The 15,110-nt window shown below is 47.3% G+C and overlaps 1 protein-coding gene across 2 annotated transcripts; it reads left to right on the top strand.

Annotated features, from left to right (window-relative positions):
• Positions 1-6,615: 6,615 nt before the first annotated feature.
• On the top strand, positions 6,616-15,024 carry Snrnp35 (small nuclear ribonucleoprotein U11/U12 subunit 35). Of its 2 annotated transcripts, none has more exons than XM_052167857.1 (2): positions 6,616-6,753; positions 13,259-15,024. In XM_052167857.1, exon 2 carries the CDS (start codon positions 13,262-13,264, stop codon positions 13,994-13,996), a length of 735 nt encoding a protein of 244 aa, XP_052023817.1. In that variant the 5' UTR covers positions 6,616-6,753; positions 13,259-13,261; the 3' UTR covers positions 13,997-15,024. The 2 variants fall into 2 exon arrangements, with proteins under 2 accessions (XP_052023817.1, XP_052023818.1); XM_052167858.1 differs by lacking the exon at positions 6,616-6,753 and adding an exon at positions 6,902-7,116.
• Positions 15,025-15,110: the final 86 nt, after the last annotated feature.

Genomic DNA, 15,110 nt, shown 5'->3' with positions numbered 1-15,110 from the left:
GCTCCGCCCTTGGTGACGGGCGCGTGAGAAGCCTGGTTTCCATGGAGACAGGGGCGGACTTCCTAGGGTGGTCATGGAAAGATGGTAGTTAAAAAAAAAAAAAAAAAAAAGCTCACAAGTTTTTTACTTTGCAATCTCGAGCTTTCCAGCTATCGAATTTGCATGGCAGGGGAGGGGAAATCCAGGTCTCTATTGAAAGGTATTATTTTTAAATTGCGTGGCAAATAACAGCCGTTGAGCTGGGCATGAGTAGCTGTTGGTAGAGCTTGGCAACATGGGCCTCTACCCCTGAGTTAGCTATCCTGTTGGCTACCCAGTTGTATCTCCATACACGCGCGAGGGAAAAGTGCACGGAGGCCCGACTCCCCTGCACCGTGAATGAACCTTGAAAACAGGCTGCTGAATGCCTCGTACACAGGACTTCCTTTCTAGGAAAAGATACAGAATAGAGTTCTCAGGCAGGAAAGGAGTATCAGCTTCCTGTTAAAACGAACAGCAATTGGTCCGCCTCAGAAGCTGACAACTCAAGCGGTTCCCTTCAGTGAGATTTGTTAGAATAAAGGGCCTCAAAGCTGGAACCAGATTTCAAGGTGGAGGGACAGCATTATCAGATAGCAACAAGTTCTAAACTAAAAACTAAGACGTTCTTTAAAGCTTAGAGAGGAGCTCGCTTAAGAATGAAATAAGAGCATTTAATATGGTCATTTAATCCCACCACTTGGGAGGCAGAAGCAGACAAAGGTCTCGGAGTTCGAGGATACCCTGGTCTACAGAATGAGTTCCTGGGCAGAGAGAGAGGGGGGAGAGAAAGAGAGAGCGAGAGAGAGAGAGAGAGAGAGAGAGAGAGAGAGAGAGAGACTTCCTCAGTTCCTCACCAACCTTTTGTTTTTCTCTGTTTGTTTTGTCTTTGCAAGAGATTTCTTTTTACTTTCTTTTGTTTGTTTGTTTGGTTGGTTGGTTTGGATTTTGTTTTTTCCAGACAGGGTTTCTCTCTGTAGCCCTGGCTGTCCTGGAACTCACTCTATAGACCAGGCTGGCCTCGAACTCAGAAATCCACCTGCCTCTGCCTCCCAGAGTGCTGGGATTAATGGCCTGCACCACCACCGTCTGGCTCAGGCTGACTTTGAACTCACAGAGATCCTCCTGCTTCTGCCTCCTTAGTACTGCAACTAATGTTTGTTTTGTTTGAAACAGGGTTTCCCTGTGTAGCCCTGGCTGTCCAGGAACTCACTAGGTGAAGGGAGAGCTCCCAGGAGACTCTTTTGTCCCTTCCCACCTAGATATTGAAGCACTGCCACAATTCACACATGCCACTTTTTTGTGTGGCTTCCAGGCATGGAACTCAGGTCCGCATGCCTGCTTTCCCCGTCGTTGGCAGTCTGCCTTCTTTATTTGTTCTTAAGACAGGACCAGGGCTGGAGAGATGGCTTGGTGGTTGGGAGCACTGACTGCTCTTCCAGAGGTCCTGAGTTCAATTCCCAGCAACCACATGGCAGCTCACAACCATCTGTATCGGGAAGACGGGGCCTCTCACTGCACCTGGACCTCTCTGATTCAGTTAGGATCCTTGGCTAGTGAGTCCCTAGCACTGAGATTACAGACATGAGCCGTTGTGTCAAGCTTCTGTGTGGCCTTTGGGGATTGAACTCTAGTGTTTGCAGAGCCAGTGCTTTACTGAGCCATCTCCCAGCCCTCTGAGTTACTCTGTTCCCTTCAACCTGCCCAGATACCAAGACAACCGGGAACTCTTCCAAATGATTGACCTTGTCAAAAGCCTTGCCCTGAATTTTTTCCAGAAATTGACCCTCTGAAGCTCTACAGCCTTCTCCCTCCCTCCCTTATATCTTTTTATTACATAGCAAAGGCCATGGCATGTCGCCTTTAACCGAATTGGGACCGGGGATGTGGTGGTAGGTAAAAGCATTAGCTTTGTACAAATTGACAACTCAAGTTCCATCTTCAAAGGACATGTAAAGAGCTACTTGTGGTGGGGCACATCAAAGGAATCATCTGGAAGCTCCTAGGCCAGCTGGCCTGCAGGACACAGCACAGCAGAAGAAACAAGAGACCCTACCTCTGAAAGATGGAGGAGACTGGAGAACCAACTCTGACTTCCTTGTGTGACTGTGGCCCAGGCACACGCAGAAAATAAAAGCCAGTTACCTAAAGCCACACACCTTTAATCCAAGCACTAAGACAGACGCACTCAGATCTGAGTTCTAGGCCAACGTGGTGTTCATAGCAAGGCCCAGGATATTCAGGGTTACATAGGAAGATCCTGTCTTGGCGGCAGCCATCTTCCGGTAACTCGTCAAAATGAAGAACACAAAGGGAAAGGGGAGAGGCACCCGGTATGTTCTTTGGGCCTTTTAGGAAACATGGAGTTGATCCTTTGGCCACATACATGTGAATCTACAAGAAGGTGACAGTGCAGACATCAAGGGAAGGGGCTCTGTTCAAAAGGAATGCCTCATAAGTGTTACCACGGCGAAACCGGAGGAATTTTACAACATCGCCCAGCATGCCATGGGTATCACTGTGAACAAGCGAGTTAAGGGCAGATTCTGGCCAAGAAGATCCGTGTGCGGACTGAGCACATCAAGCACTCAGCTGAGACATCTTCCTGGAGTGGGTGAAGGAGAATGGTCTGAAGAAAAAGGAAGCCAAAGAAAAGGGTGCCTGGGTTCAGCTGAAGCGCCAGCCTGCGCCACCCAGAGAAGCACACTGTGTGAGGACTGATGGAAAGGAGCCTGAATTGCTGGAACCCACTCCATACGAATTCACGGCCTAGTGTACAAAGAAGAAATAAAGGACCCGGACTGCAAAGACAGAAAAGAAAAAAAGAAAAGAAAAGAAAGGGAAAGGAAAGGAAAGGAAAGGAAAGGAAAGGAAAGGAAAGGAAAGGAAAGGAAAGGAAAGGAAAGGAAAGGAAAAGAAAAAAGAAGAAAAGAAAGATCCTGTCTCAAAGGGAAAAAAAGGCTGGGGTGGGTGTGTTTAATTTTGGCACTTGGGAGGCAGAAGCAGGTGAATCTCTGTGAGTTCAAGGCCAGTCTCTTCTACAGAGTGGGCTTACAGGATGGTCAGAGCTTGTTACACAGAGAAACCCTGTCTTGAATAAACAAAAAACTAAGCTAATTTCAAGGCAACCCTCCCTCTTGAGAAGTCCACAGCGCATCTTGGGAGTGTAATCTCCTCTCTCAGTGTGACTTCTCTCTCCTCCTCCCCCCACTGGCCTTCAGAAAGTCAATAACTTTGCTTTTTTTTTTTTTTCCAAAACCACTGCTCCCCCGAGATAAATTAAGATAGAAGAGAAAAAGAAAGAAAGAATGAAACGGAAAACAGAAGTAAGTGGGTGGAGAGGTCACACGTCATCAAAATGGAACTGGAGGTGTTTGGGGGCTGACGCCCACAGACAGTAAGTTTCCACCATCAACTGGCCTGTGTGGGACAGAATTGTGTTGTTCAAGTCTTCTGGCTCTCTGTGACACCACAGACTTCCTGAGTGGCTCCTTCAAGGTTGTAGACCTTGTTCATTTACACGGGAAAGCAAGCAGGGTTCTGGAGCAGTCCTGGCCTAAGGCGTTCATCTTTAGTTCAACTCTCAGGGGAAGGAGCTGGGAGGCGTGTGAGGAGGAGTAGTATCCTGGAAGCTTGTTTTGAATCTTTGTGAAGCTTGTTTTGAATTTCAGTAGTAACTGAAATTTTGTTTGTTTGAAGACACAGGGGTTTCCTGGCTGTCCTAGACTGGCTCTGTAGACCAGGCTGGTTTTGAATTCAGAAATCTGGAGATCCGCTTGCCTAAGCCACCCTAGTGATGGGATCAAAGGATTGTTCCATCATGCTCCTCAACTGTCTTGTTTTTACATGTCTGTGATCTGTTTCTTCTCGGGAGGAGCCTAAAGGGGATCATGGGAAGGGACTCTAGTTCCCCATCCTCTCTGCCATGAGCTCTGCTCTACCACTACCATAGAACAAGCCTTTCCTTAAGGACCTGTGGGATCGGGGCTGCAGAGATGGCTCAGCAGTTAAGAGCACTGACTGCTCTTCTGAAGGTCCTGAGTTCAAATCCCAGAAACCATGTGGTGGCTCACAGCCATCTGTAATGAGATGTGATGCCCTCTTCTGATATGTCTGAAAACTACAGGGTACTTACATATAATAATAAATAAATCTAAAAAAAAAAAAAAGGGAACTGTGGAGTGAGTGAAATGGGGTTACCTCAGAGAATGTGAGGCTTTTGCTGATGGTGTCAGTGTGAGACCCGCAGAAAGCACACCTGCAATCCCAGAACTCCAGGAGTTGAGACAACAGGCCAATCTGCGCTCCATAGTTAAGAAATAGTCTTTAGGGCTGGAGAGATGGCTCAGTGGTTAAGAGCAGGACTGCTCTTCCAAAGGTCCTGAGTTCAAATCCCAGCAACCACATGGTGGCTCACAACCATCTGTAATGAGATCGGATGCCCTCTTCTGGAGTGTCTGAAGACATATAATATAGTGTACTTACATATAATAATAAATAAATCCTTTAAAAAAAAGAAAAAAAAAGAAATAGTCTTTAAAAAATAAAAAAACAACTAACAAAACAATAAGGAGAGAAAATATAGCCAGCTCTGGTGGTACTCCCAGTAATCTCAGCATTCAAAAGGCTAGCCTGGGACATGAAACCCTATCTCAAACAATCACAACAGAGAACTTTGGGCTTGAAAATTTTCTAAATAGCTCATTGTAGAAGTTAGGCCCCAACTTGGGCAGTGGTGGCACACACCTGTAATCCCAGCACTCTGGGAGGCAGAGGAAGGCAGATTTCTGAGTTCGAGACCAGCCTGGTCTACAGAGTGAGTTCCAGGACAGCCAGGGCTATACAGAGAAACCCTTTCTCAAAAAAAACCAAATCCAAAAAACCAAAGAAGAAGAAGAAGAAGAAGAAGAAGAAGAAGAAGAAGAAGAAGAAGAAGAAGAAGAAGTAGTAGTAGTTAGGCCCCAGTTCTTCCTCCCAGCCCCATAAAACTCAGACTAAAAATATATTTACAAACACCTAGACCATAGAGCTAGACTCTTCTCTGACTAGAATCGTAACGTAAGATAACCCATTTATTTTAATCTACGTTCTGCCATGTGGCTGGTTACCTGTGCTTAGGGTACTATGCCTTTGTCTCATCTTCCCGGCGAATCTCATTCCTGACTCTTTCCCAGAATTCTCTCTCTTCCCAGATGACCCACCGTTTCTAGTTCCTGCCAGAGCCATGGACCAAAGGCTTTTGAATTGACAAGGTGATGCATCTATTCAATACACAAGATGTTTTATCTGCGGCTCCCAGCACTTGCTGTGCTCGCAGAGGACAGAGTTCAGTTCCCAGCACCAATGTCACAGCCAGTTTCGAGGCCCAACTTGCCCTGAAAGAGGAGCAGAGTTTAGATGCCCAACCTACTGATATTCTGAGTGGCCCCCGTGTTCACTGAGATTCCCTGTCTTAAATCCTATAAAGAGGAAGAATCAAGGCCATTCACCAAAGTGGAATGAGATAGCAAAAATAACCAAGCAAGTCTGCCGGCAGCTTATCCAAGTGCACATACGCATTGATTTTTTTTTTTCGAGACAGGGTTTCTCTGTATAGCCCTGGCTGTCCTGGAGACACTCTGTAGACTAGGTTGGCCTCGAACTCAGAAATCCACCTGCCTCTGCCTCCCAAGTGCTGGGATTAAAGTCATGTGCCACCACTGCCCGGTTTTATTTTCATTTTTTTTTTTTTTTTTGAACGGAGTTTCTCTGTGTAGCCCTGGCTGTCCTGGAACTCACTTTTTAGACCAGGCTGGCCTAAAACTCTGACATCTACCTCAATCTGTAGAGTGTTGGGATTAAAGGTGTGTGTGCTGTCACCACCACCCAGTTAGTTTATTCTGTTTTATGCGTATTGGCGTTTTGCCTGCATGACACATGCTTGCAGTGCCCCGGGAGGTCAGAAGTCACCGGATCCTCAGGAACCCACTGCTGTTTGTAACTGCCCTGGGTGCTGGGAACCGAATCGGGTCTCTGAAAGAGCAGCCAGGGCGTGATCTGTAGCTGGCAATCCTCCTGCCTCAAACTCTCAAATGATATTACAGCGTGCCCACCTTGCCCAATACTAAAAGTGAAATTACTAAATCTAGAGATTAGTAAACCTGTGGGACGTGTACGAAAAACTCTTCATTAATCTCACCGGATTCTCTAGGAACCAAGTCAATAAAACGAGATTCGCAGGGTAAACTGGTTTTAGAAAACTAACTGCACATTCGGTAGTCTATCAACTATCAAGTTGTCATGTAAAAACAAATAAACAAAAAACGAAATTCCTTATTCTCAAAATATACACTTCTGTATGCTGACTGTATATCGTCAATTTATTTAAGTAATTCAAAAGACAGAAGGTCCCATGCCTTTAATCTCAGGAATCAAGAAGCAGGCAGATTTCTCTGAGTTCGAGGCCAGCTTGGATTACAAAGTGAGTTCCAGGAGAGAATACAGAGAAATCCTGTCTCTGACAGCACACGCGCACACGCACAAACAAAATCACGTTACTCAACGGCTGTGGCGAATCTGCCGTCGCCAACACACAAACACGCACAAACAAAAACACGTTGCTCAACGACCGTGGCGAATCTGCTGCTGCCAATAAAGAGTTCCGGTGGAGGTCGGCTAAAGAATCCGCAGTCTTTAGCCAACGGACGGTGGGAACGGCTTTTGTCTAGGTGTGGAAAGAACCCAAAATTTGCTGAGGTGAGTGGCAGCTCGAAGGGAGCGGGGCTAACGTGAGAAGGCGGAGGGAGTCGCCCAACAGGCCTGGCGGGGCGCCACGTCCGCGCGTGGCCGACGCCATGTTGAAGCCTGGCAGAGGCCGGGCAGCGGGTGTGGGATTGAGGGTTGGGTGAGAAGGCAGCCCGGGTGAGGGGCCGGGGAGCAGCGGTGTCCAGGCCTAGCTGGAACCTGGGCTCAGAAGCCGGCTTCACTCCGTCCGTCCTTGGCTTCCTCAGCGCCACTGCGCATGCCTAGGACGGTTTGGCAGCGACAGTTTGTTTTTACTTTGTTTTTCTGAAGGAGCGCTTGCCAGTTTCTCAGATTCCTGAGACCACTACACCTTAGGTGAGGACTTTTTTCCTTTCTTTTTTTAAACGAATATATCACATGTCCAAGGCTGGTCTCCAACTCACTAGGTAATCAAGGTCGGGATTACAGACATGCCACCAAGTCTTGCTAGCCCCGGCTACTTTCGGCCCAACCTCAAACAGACAAACAAACAAACAAAGGAGCTATTAAGACAACTTTTTGGAGGGTGGGTGACAGGCCGTGCTAGCGCACGCCTTTAATCCCAGTCCTTGGGAGGTAGAAGCAAGTAGATCTCTGAGTTCTAGGCCAGCCTTCTCTACAGAGCTAATTCCAGGCCTACAGAGAGAATTCCTGTCTCCAAAAGAAAACAAACGAACAAGAAAAAAGAAAAGAAAAAAGGGGTGTGGAAGCTGGAGAGATGGCTCAGTGGTTAAGAGCATCAACTGCTTTTCCAGAGGTCCTGAGTTCAATTCCCAGCATCCACATGGTAGCTCACAATCATCTGTCATGGGATCTGATGCTCTCTTCTGGTGTGTCTGTGTACTCACATACATAAAATAAATTGATCTTAAAAAGAAAAGAGGCCGGGCAGTGGTGGCGCACGCCTGTAATCCCAGCACTTGGGAGGCAGAGGCAGGCGGATTTCTGAGTTCAAGGCCAGCCTGGTCTACAGAGTGAGTTCCAGGACAGCCAGGACTACACAGAGAAACCCTGACTCAAAAAACCAAAAAAAAAAAAGAAAGAAAGAAAAGAAAAAGACCTGCCCACACCCCAAGAAAACGTGATGGGTTGGTGGAACTTACATTGAGGAGGTGGAGACTGGATGATTGAAAGTTGAGGATTCTTGAGTACAGGTATGGCAGCCCAGAAAGCTGAATTAATAGGTATGACAAACGCCCTACAGCTAGGCCAAGAAAAAGGTCTCAATCTCTACATGCACAGGTGGTATACTTTTACAACCATTTGTGTACATGGGGTCATCTACAAGAAAAGAGGGCTTCTTACCTCACAAGGAAAAGCTGTCAAAAATAAGTAGGCGATCCAAAACCTCGTACAAGCAGTGTGGCTGCCCAAGAAAATAGCAGTCATATGGACACCAGAAGAGAGAGAATCATATCCCTAGAGGAAACACCTGGGATTGGGCTGGGACACAGCACTCCAGGTCACCCCTATCCTAATGGCCCAGCTGTTGTGGTGGTGACACCCACATAGCCTGAGGCCTCAATTTACACCAACAAGGAATTACAGATCTGAACCTGTACCAGCAGCCTTCAAGGAAAGGGGATTGTACAGGACCCCGACGGGAGGATCATCTTCCCCTCAGACTGCTAGCCAGTTAATGCTAGCCGTCAAAAGCACCAGAATACCCACTGAGGAAAAAGAAAGGTTGAGGACCTACTCTGAAGGGTGCACCTTAAAGTCTTTAAGGCCAAAACCAGAGGAAACCATGGCTTGGTGCCCCACCAGCCATGTAGTCAAGGCATGGAGGGACCTCCAGAGCGGAGTCTAGGGAGAGAGGAACTTGACCCGGGAGAAACTGGGAAATTGACTTTACAGAAACCAAGCCTGTGGTCGTATAGGTACAGGTATTTGCTAGTGTTAGTAGATCCCTTTTCAGGATGGACAGAGGCCTATTCCACCAAATGTGATGGCCAAGAAGCTGTTAAAAGATATCATTCTTAGGTATGGCCCCCTGTGCTCCTGGAGTTAGACAATTGACCTACTTTTATTTCTCAAGTAACCCAAAAGTTAGTCAAGGTTGTGGGGACAAATTGGAAACCCTATTGTGTTTACATTTCCCAAAGTTAAGATCAAATAGAAAGAAGAAATTAGACTTAAAGGAGACAATAACTAATGTCCCAATTAACCCTGTTGACCCATATGAAGACCCTGACAACTATGCAAGCTGTAGCCCATCCATGAAACTCATTTAAGAGTTCAGAACTCTTGCTTCATATACACCCACCCTGCTGTGCCCTAAACAATGGCGGGTCCTGATTACCTGCTTCTCATACTTGCTCTGCTTGGAGATCAGACTTCAAAGGACACAAATACCCTCATCAAGCTGTTACTAACAAATGGATTCTTCCAGGCCCTGAGAGAACCTCAGGAGATTTAGTAAGGGAGGTACAGACTGGTCCAGTCAATTGATTTTTAACCTAGACCATTGTGTCCTGGCCTGATACATATGGAAGGGTCCAGATCTAAGAGGTTTGTCTTCATGCAAATTGCAGGAAGAACTGTTAAGAACTACAATTCACAACATCCAACTCTATTCATGCCCAGAGACAAATGGTGATACAGAAAGCTTCTTTTGCCATAAATAAGGCTGTGAGATCAACGCCCCCATGGGTACATAATAATTGGAATTTTACCTAGATAGGCAGGATAACGAACCTGACCTCTGGGGCATTGGTGGGCTCAACATTGGGGGCGATCCCATCTGCATCTCAATAATGGAAAAGGGACAATAGAGCAGAGGATGGGAGACTGGAGGAGAGGTTTAGGACTTTTTTTTTTTTTTTTTTTTTTTTTTGGTTTTTCAAGACAGGGTTTCTCTGTGTAGCCCTGGCTGTCCTGGAACTCACTCTGTAGACCAGGCTGGCCTCGAACTCAGAAATCTGCCTGCCTCTGCCTACCAAGTGCTGGGATTAAAGGCCACCACTGCCAGGCGGGGTTTAGGACTTAATGGTATATCATGGACACAATAGGAGACTCCTCTTCTAGATACAAAAACAAATAGTCCTGTCTGCATGCACGCACACATACACCCTCCCCCCCATAGCTATAGGACCAGCAGCACCAGCAATGCCACTACCTGCCTGTCCTGAAAACTACAACATCAGCCTGTGTTTCAGGTTCCTTCTCCCTTGTAAAGTCAGTCTTAACCTCTGTTCTTCACAGTTCCCTCTAGGGCCTTTAACATATCCACCCTGTTTAGACTGCTCAACTTGACCTTTAACTCTGTCACTAACCTCACCTGAGAAAATTGTTGCCTCTTCCTGGAACCGAGGTCCCCATACCATACTGGCTGGGCTACCATAGAAAATTTGTTGACACCTCTAGAAAGACCACCAAAGTGTTCCTGGGGAAGGTCCCCAGTCCTCACCTTTCAAGCAGTGACTAGAAAGGGACTGTGTGTGATAGGAAACGGGAGAAGGCTAAATAGCTTCCCTCACTTTAAACACCTTTGCAATCACAGACCATATTCCCTTACCATAGAAGCCAGCAACTCCCACCTCCTGCTCCCCAGCGGAACTTGGTTTGCCTGCACCTTGAGTGTAGCATTCATCCCCGTAGCATTCATCCGCAGGTACTCCAGCAAAATTCCAGCTCGTGTGTTTCTGTTACCCTGTTCCCGCTATTAACTTTCTGTGATGGGTATTCCTGGTTGTCAACTTGATTACATCTAGAATGCACTAGAATCCAGAAATGGAAGGCACACCTATGATACAGATCTTGAGGCTGGAAGACACAGGTTTCTGCCTCTGCCTCCCAGAGTGCTGGGATTATAGGCGTGCGCCACTACCACCCGGCTCTGACCTGTATTTTGAAGATCTTAAGACATACAGGCAAGGTAGTACATTCCTTTAATCCCAGGAGACTGAGGCAACCAGATCTCTGAGTTTTAAGGTCAGCCTGGGACAAAGCAAGTCCCAGGTCCAGGCTTGGTGGCACACACCTTTAAACTGGGCTACACCTTCTGCTGGAGGCCTACATAAGGACACTGCAAGAGGAAGATTCACTCTTTCACCTGCTTTCACTTGCTTGCAGCACATCTGTTGGGGCCTACGTCTAGTTTATACAGAAGACCAGCTGAAACAACTGGCCTCTTGGGACTGAGCAACTACTAGAGTCTTGAACTTCCATTCACAGCTGCCCACTGTAGGGTTAGTTGCCCACTGTTGGGTTGGACTGAAGACTGTACGTCATTACAATAATTTCTGTTATTATATAGAGAGCCCTTCCATAATCTCTGTGACTCTAGAGAACCCTGACTAATGTATTTTCTATCTATATGGAGATGACTCTGGGTTATCAAAGGAAAGGATGAGGTTTTGACACCTCAGTAATCCTACATACAATGCTAGTGGGGTCTGGCATAGCTGCAGGAATGGATGGGTACTGGTGCTATAGCCCTAGTCAAAGCAGTCAAACTCTTCAGATTCTAAACAACCTTGATATAGATCTAGCTCATTTAGAAAAGTCTATCATATAGAATAGTTGTTAGACTCATTAGTTGAAGTAGTACTAGAAAATAGAAGGGGGTTAGACTTACTCTTCCTGGAACAAGGAGGGTTCTGCCAAGCCCTAGGAGAGCAAAGCTGTTTCTACACCAACAATTCGGGTATTATCAGAAACAGCCTGTCTCCACCAGAGACAGAGGAGAGGGCTAAACTCAGACCGTAGAATCAGAACTGGTATGAATCATAATTTTCTGGTCCATCAGGCTGACTACACTAATCAGCATAGGTAGGACCAGTCTTGCTATTGCTAACTGTCCTCACTTGTGGACCTCATACAGTAAATGCATTAGTCCAATTTGTGTGAGAACACATCTCCACATTCCAGCTTACGGTCGTACTGTCTCAATATGAACATCTCAACCCTGTCACCCAGCAGGGCCTATGATTTGACCCATGGTATAATTTAAAGGGGGAGAATGAGAGAACTCCATTTTAGGACCAGGCCTGACTTCAAAGGAAAGTCACGGGTTCCAGGAACTGACCATAAACACCCTCAAGTGATCAATCCCGGAAACGGTATAAGTCAGCAGCTCCAGGAACAAGGCCATAAAATCCTCCATTCAAAGAACAGCCTGGTGATAACCACTAGGATAAAGGAAATAATCTTATCTCAGGATGGGCCAGCTGTGCTGAGCTACCTTATATGGTTTGGATATCTCATCCTGGGGTTGAATCTTCCGGACACAGGAATGCAGTCCACCTACCACCTGGACACAAGCCAATCAAAAACTAACCCATGTAACATCCCTGCCACCTACCAATGAAGTTTTAGTTTACCTAATCCTAGCTAAAATTCCCTTAGTTCTCTATAAAAAGGACGGTGTGCCTTTATGTGGGGTTGCCTTTTTTAAGTGGCAGACCCCTACATGCAGACTTCTTGCTTTCTCAAAATAAAAACACTCTTGCCATTTGCATTGGTGAGTGGTGGTCTCTGGGAGGTGTTTTCAGCCTTAACAGTCTGCACTTTTTTTTTTTTTTTTTTGGTTTTTTTTTTTGGATTTTGGATTTTTTTTTCGAGACAGGGTTTCTCTGTATAGCCCTGGCTGTCCTGGAACGCACTCTGTAGACCAGGCTGGCCTCGAACTCAGAAATCCGCCTGCCTCTGCCTCCCAGAGTGGTGGGATTACAGGCGTGCGCCACCACCGCCCTGCTAACAGTCTGCACTTTTGTATGTGCACTATGCACATGCCTGGTGTTCACAGAGGCCAAGAGAGCTTCAGATTCCCTGGGCTGGAGTGACTGACAGTGGGGAGCCATCCGTGTGTGGGTGCTGGGAACCACACCTAGATCTTCTGCAGGAACAGCCACTCCTCTTTAACCAGTGAGCCATCTTTCCAGCTCTTTAGTTTTTGAGACAGGTAGCCTAGACTAGCCTCAAACTTGTGGCAATTCTCCTGAGTCCTGGGTCTACATGTGTACATTAGCATGGCCAGGAAAAAATACTGTTTTAGAGACATGGAAAGATGCTATTAGGAATGGAAGGGAGTTGCCTGCAGTGTTTCTCACACTCCTGGTTGTAAACAACAGATTCCAGCATTGGCTCCACAGGGTTAGTGGGCAGTCAAAGCTTTCTGGAGTCTGAATTATCATGTGTCAATATGAATGAGCTATAGCAGAAGTCTGCATGTAGGGGCTCAGGCATTCTCATGTCCAACATAAATGGGGCACCCTGTTGAGAGCTGTGAAGAAAGTCCCTGGTCTTGAGCCCACTGCCTTCAATATGAGCAGTGACGTTTCTTGCTGACACATGCCTGTAATGTCAGCACTCAGGACATGGCAGGAGGATTTGGAGTTCAGGGCCAGCTTGGGCTATACAGGAGCCCCCACATGGTGAGATACACCCTCCATATCGGGGTGGGTAGCATTGCTTTCCAGAGCTGTGGTGAGGGTAGAGAAGCGAGGGTGCCTCATAACTTGCTGTCATGTTCTAGACCATGAGCGACTGGATGCCCATCGCCAAGGAATATGACCCGCTTAAAGCTGGCAGCATCGATGGTACAGATGAAGACCCACATGACCGAGCTGTGTGGAGAGCCATGCTGGCCCGATATGTCCCCAACAAAGGAGTCACGGGAGACCCCCTCCTTACCCTGTTTGTGGCACGACTGAACTTGCAGACCAAAGAGGAGAAGTTAAAGGAAGTCTTCTCTCGGTATGGTGACATCCGACGGCTGCGGCTGGTTCGGGACCTGGTGACGGGCTTCTCGAAGGGCTACGCCTTCATTGAGTACAAGGAGGAGAGGGCCCTGATGAAGGCCTACAGAGATGCTGATGGCCTGGTCATCGACCAGCACGAGATATTCGTGGACTATGAGCTAGAGAGGACCCTCCGTGGTTGGATCCCTCGGCGGCTGGGTGGTGGATTGGGTGGGAAAAAGGAATCTGGGCAACTGAGGTTCGGTGGCCGAGATCGGCCTTTCCGAAAACCCATCAACTTACCAATTGTCAAGAATGAGCCACATAGAGAAGGGAAAAGAGAAAGGAGGGAGCGATCTCGATCTAGAGACAGACACTGGGACCCCAGGCCCAGAGAACGGGACCATGATAGGGGCCGAGAGAAGCACTGGCAAGAGAGGGCCAGGTTGTGGCCTGAGAATGATTGGGAAAGAGAGAGGGAGTTCAGGGAGGAGAGGGCCAAAACCAGGGACAAGAGGGACAGAAGTAAGTAGGCAATGGAGGTCACCCAGAGGGTGGGGCTAAAGCCACCAGGCCTCCACCAGGCTGGGGCAGTTCCTTTGGCAGTACTGGGGATTGAACACGAGAGTGCAGCATGCCAGGCAAGCCCTCCAACCACAGCTACATAGGATGAGAGGGAGAAACAATTGTCTAGGAGCCACCGGCTCATGTGGAAATAGAAAAGTTTTCACATGCTGTCGACCCAGCACTTGGAAGTTGGAGGCAGGAGAATGGAAAGAGAGAGGGGATAATAAAGAATCTGTCTTTGCTTTCTCACACCCTCGGAGGTGGGGTTGAATGTGCGGCAGAGGGGATAGTGGTTTAAAACCCTTAAGTAGCCTGGTGTAATGGCACATGCCTGTCATCCTAGCAGTGGGGAGGCAGAGGCAGGAGAATTGCAAGTTTGAGGTACAAAATGAGATCCTGTCTCAAGAGCCTATGAGAATTAGTTTTATTGACATTGACTCCTGGGATATATTGTCTTTTCTATTTTCATGTTTGTAGCTCCAGGGTTTGCTGAATCGAAAGAAAAGGGCCTAGAAAGGCAGATCCAAGGAGACTTGCAGCCCTTAGTAACTCGGCAGCAGGTTGGGTACCCAGGTCAGCAGGCTGCCACTGTCAAGCCTGTGAAACTCGGCTCCCTGAAAACATGCTGACCGCCAGCCTTCTCCCAGACTGGCATTTAAAATGAAAGTCTTGCAAGGCTGTGATCTGTAGCTGACTCTGAGCTCTTTTAATATAAATCCAGGCGATGGTGGCGCATGGAGAGGCAGGCGGATCTCTGTTTGAGGGCAGCCACGTCTACAAAGTGAGTTTCAGGGCTGCTCAGTGAGACTCTGTCTCTCAGGAATGAGATGAAAGAACGGGAGGAAGGAGAGACTACCTGGACCTAGTTTAAAGGGCTGGTGTACCCTTTTTCCTGACTCTCTGGATTTGGGTTTGTTGGACAGCTGAGTTCTGTGAACTTGAAATCAACCAAAAACTGCTCTCAAGACTTTAATAAAATGGCATTTTGCTGGTCTTGGTGAGGCACACCTTTAATCCCAGCACTTAGGAGGCAGACAGGCAAAGTTTGATATATATGGATTCCAGGCTGTTTCATTCAGT

This window comes from Apodemus sylvaticus, chromosome 22 (assembly GCF_947179515.1).
Source record: "Apodemus sylvaticus chromosome 22, mApoSyl1.1, whole genome shotgun sequence".
Taxonomy (NCBI): domain Eukaryota; kingdom Metazoa; phylum Chordata; class Mammalia; order Rodentia; family Muridae; genus Apodemus; species Apodemus sylvaticus.
Note: the sequence above shows the minus strand (reverse complement) of the source record. Positions and strands in the feature narration are given on the sequence as shown.

Bases quoted from the DNA above. Each gene is read 5' to 3' on its own strand.
- Snrnp35 (XM_052167857.1), top strand. From the start codon at position 13,262: ATGAGCGACTGGATGCCCATCGCCAAGGAATATGACCCGCTTAAAGCT.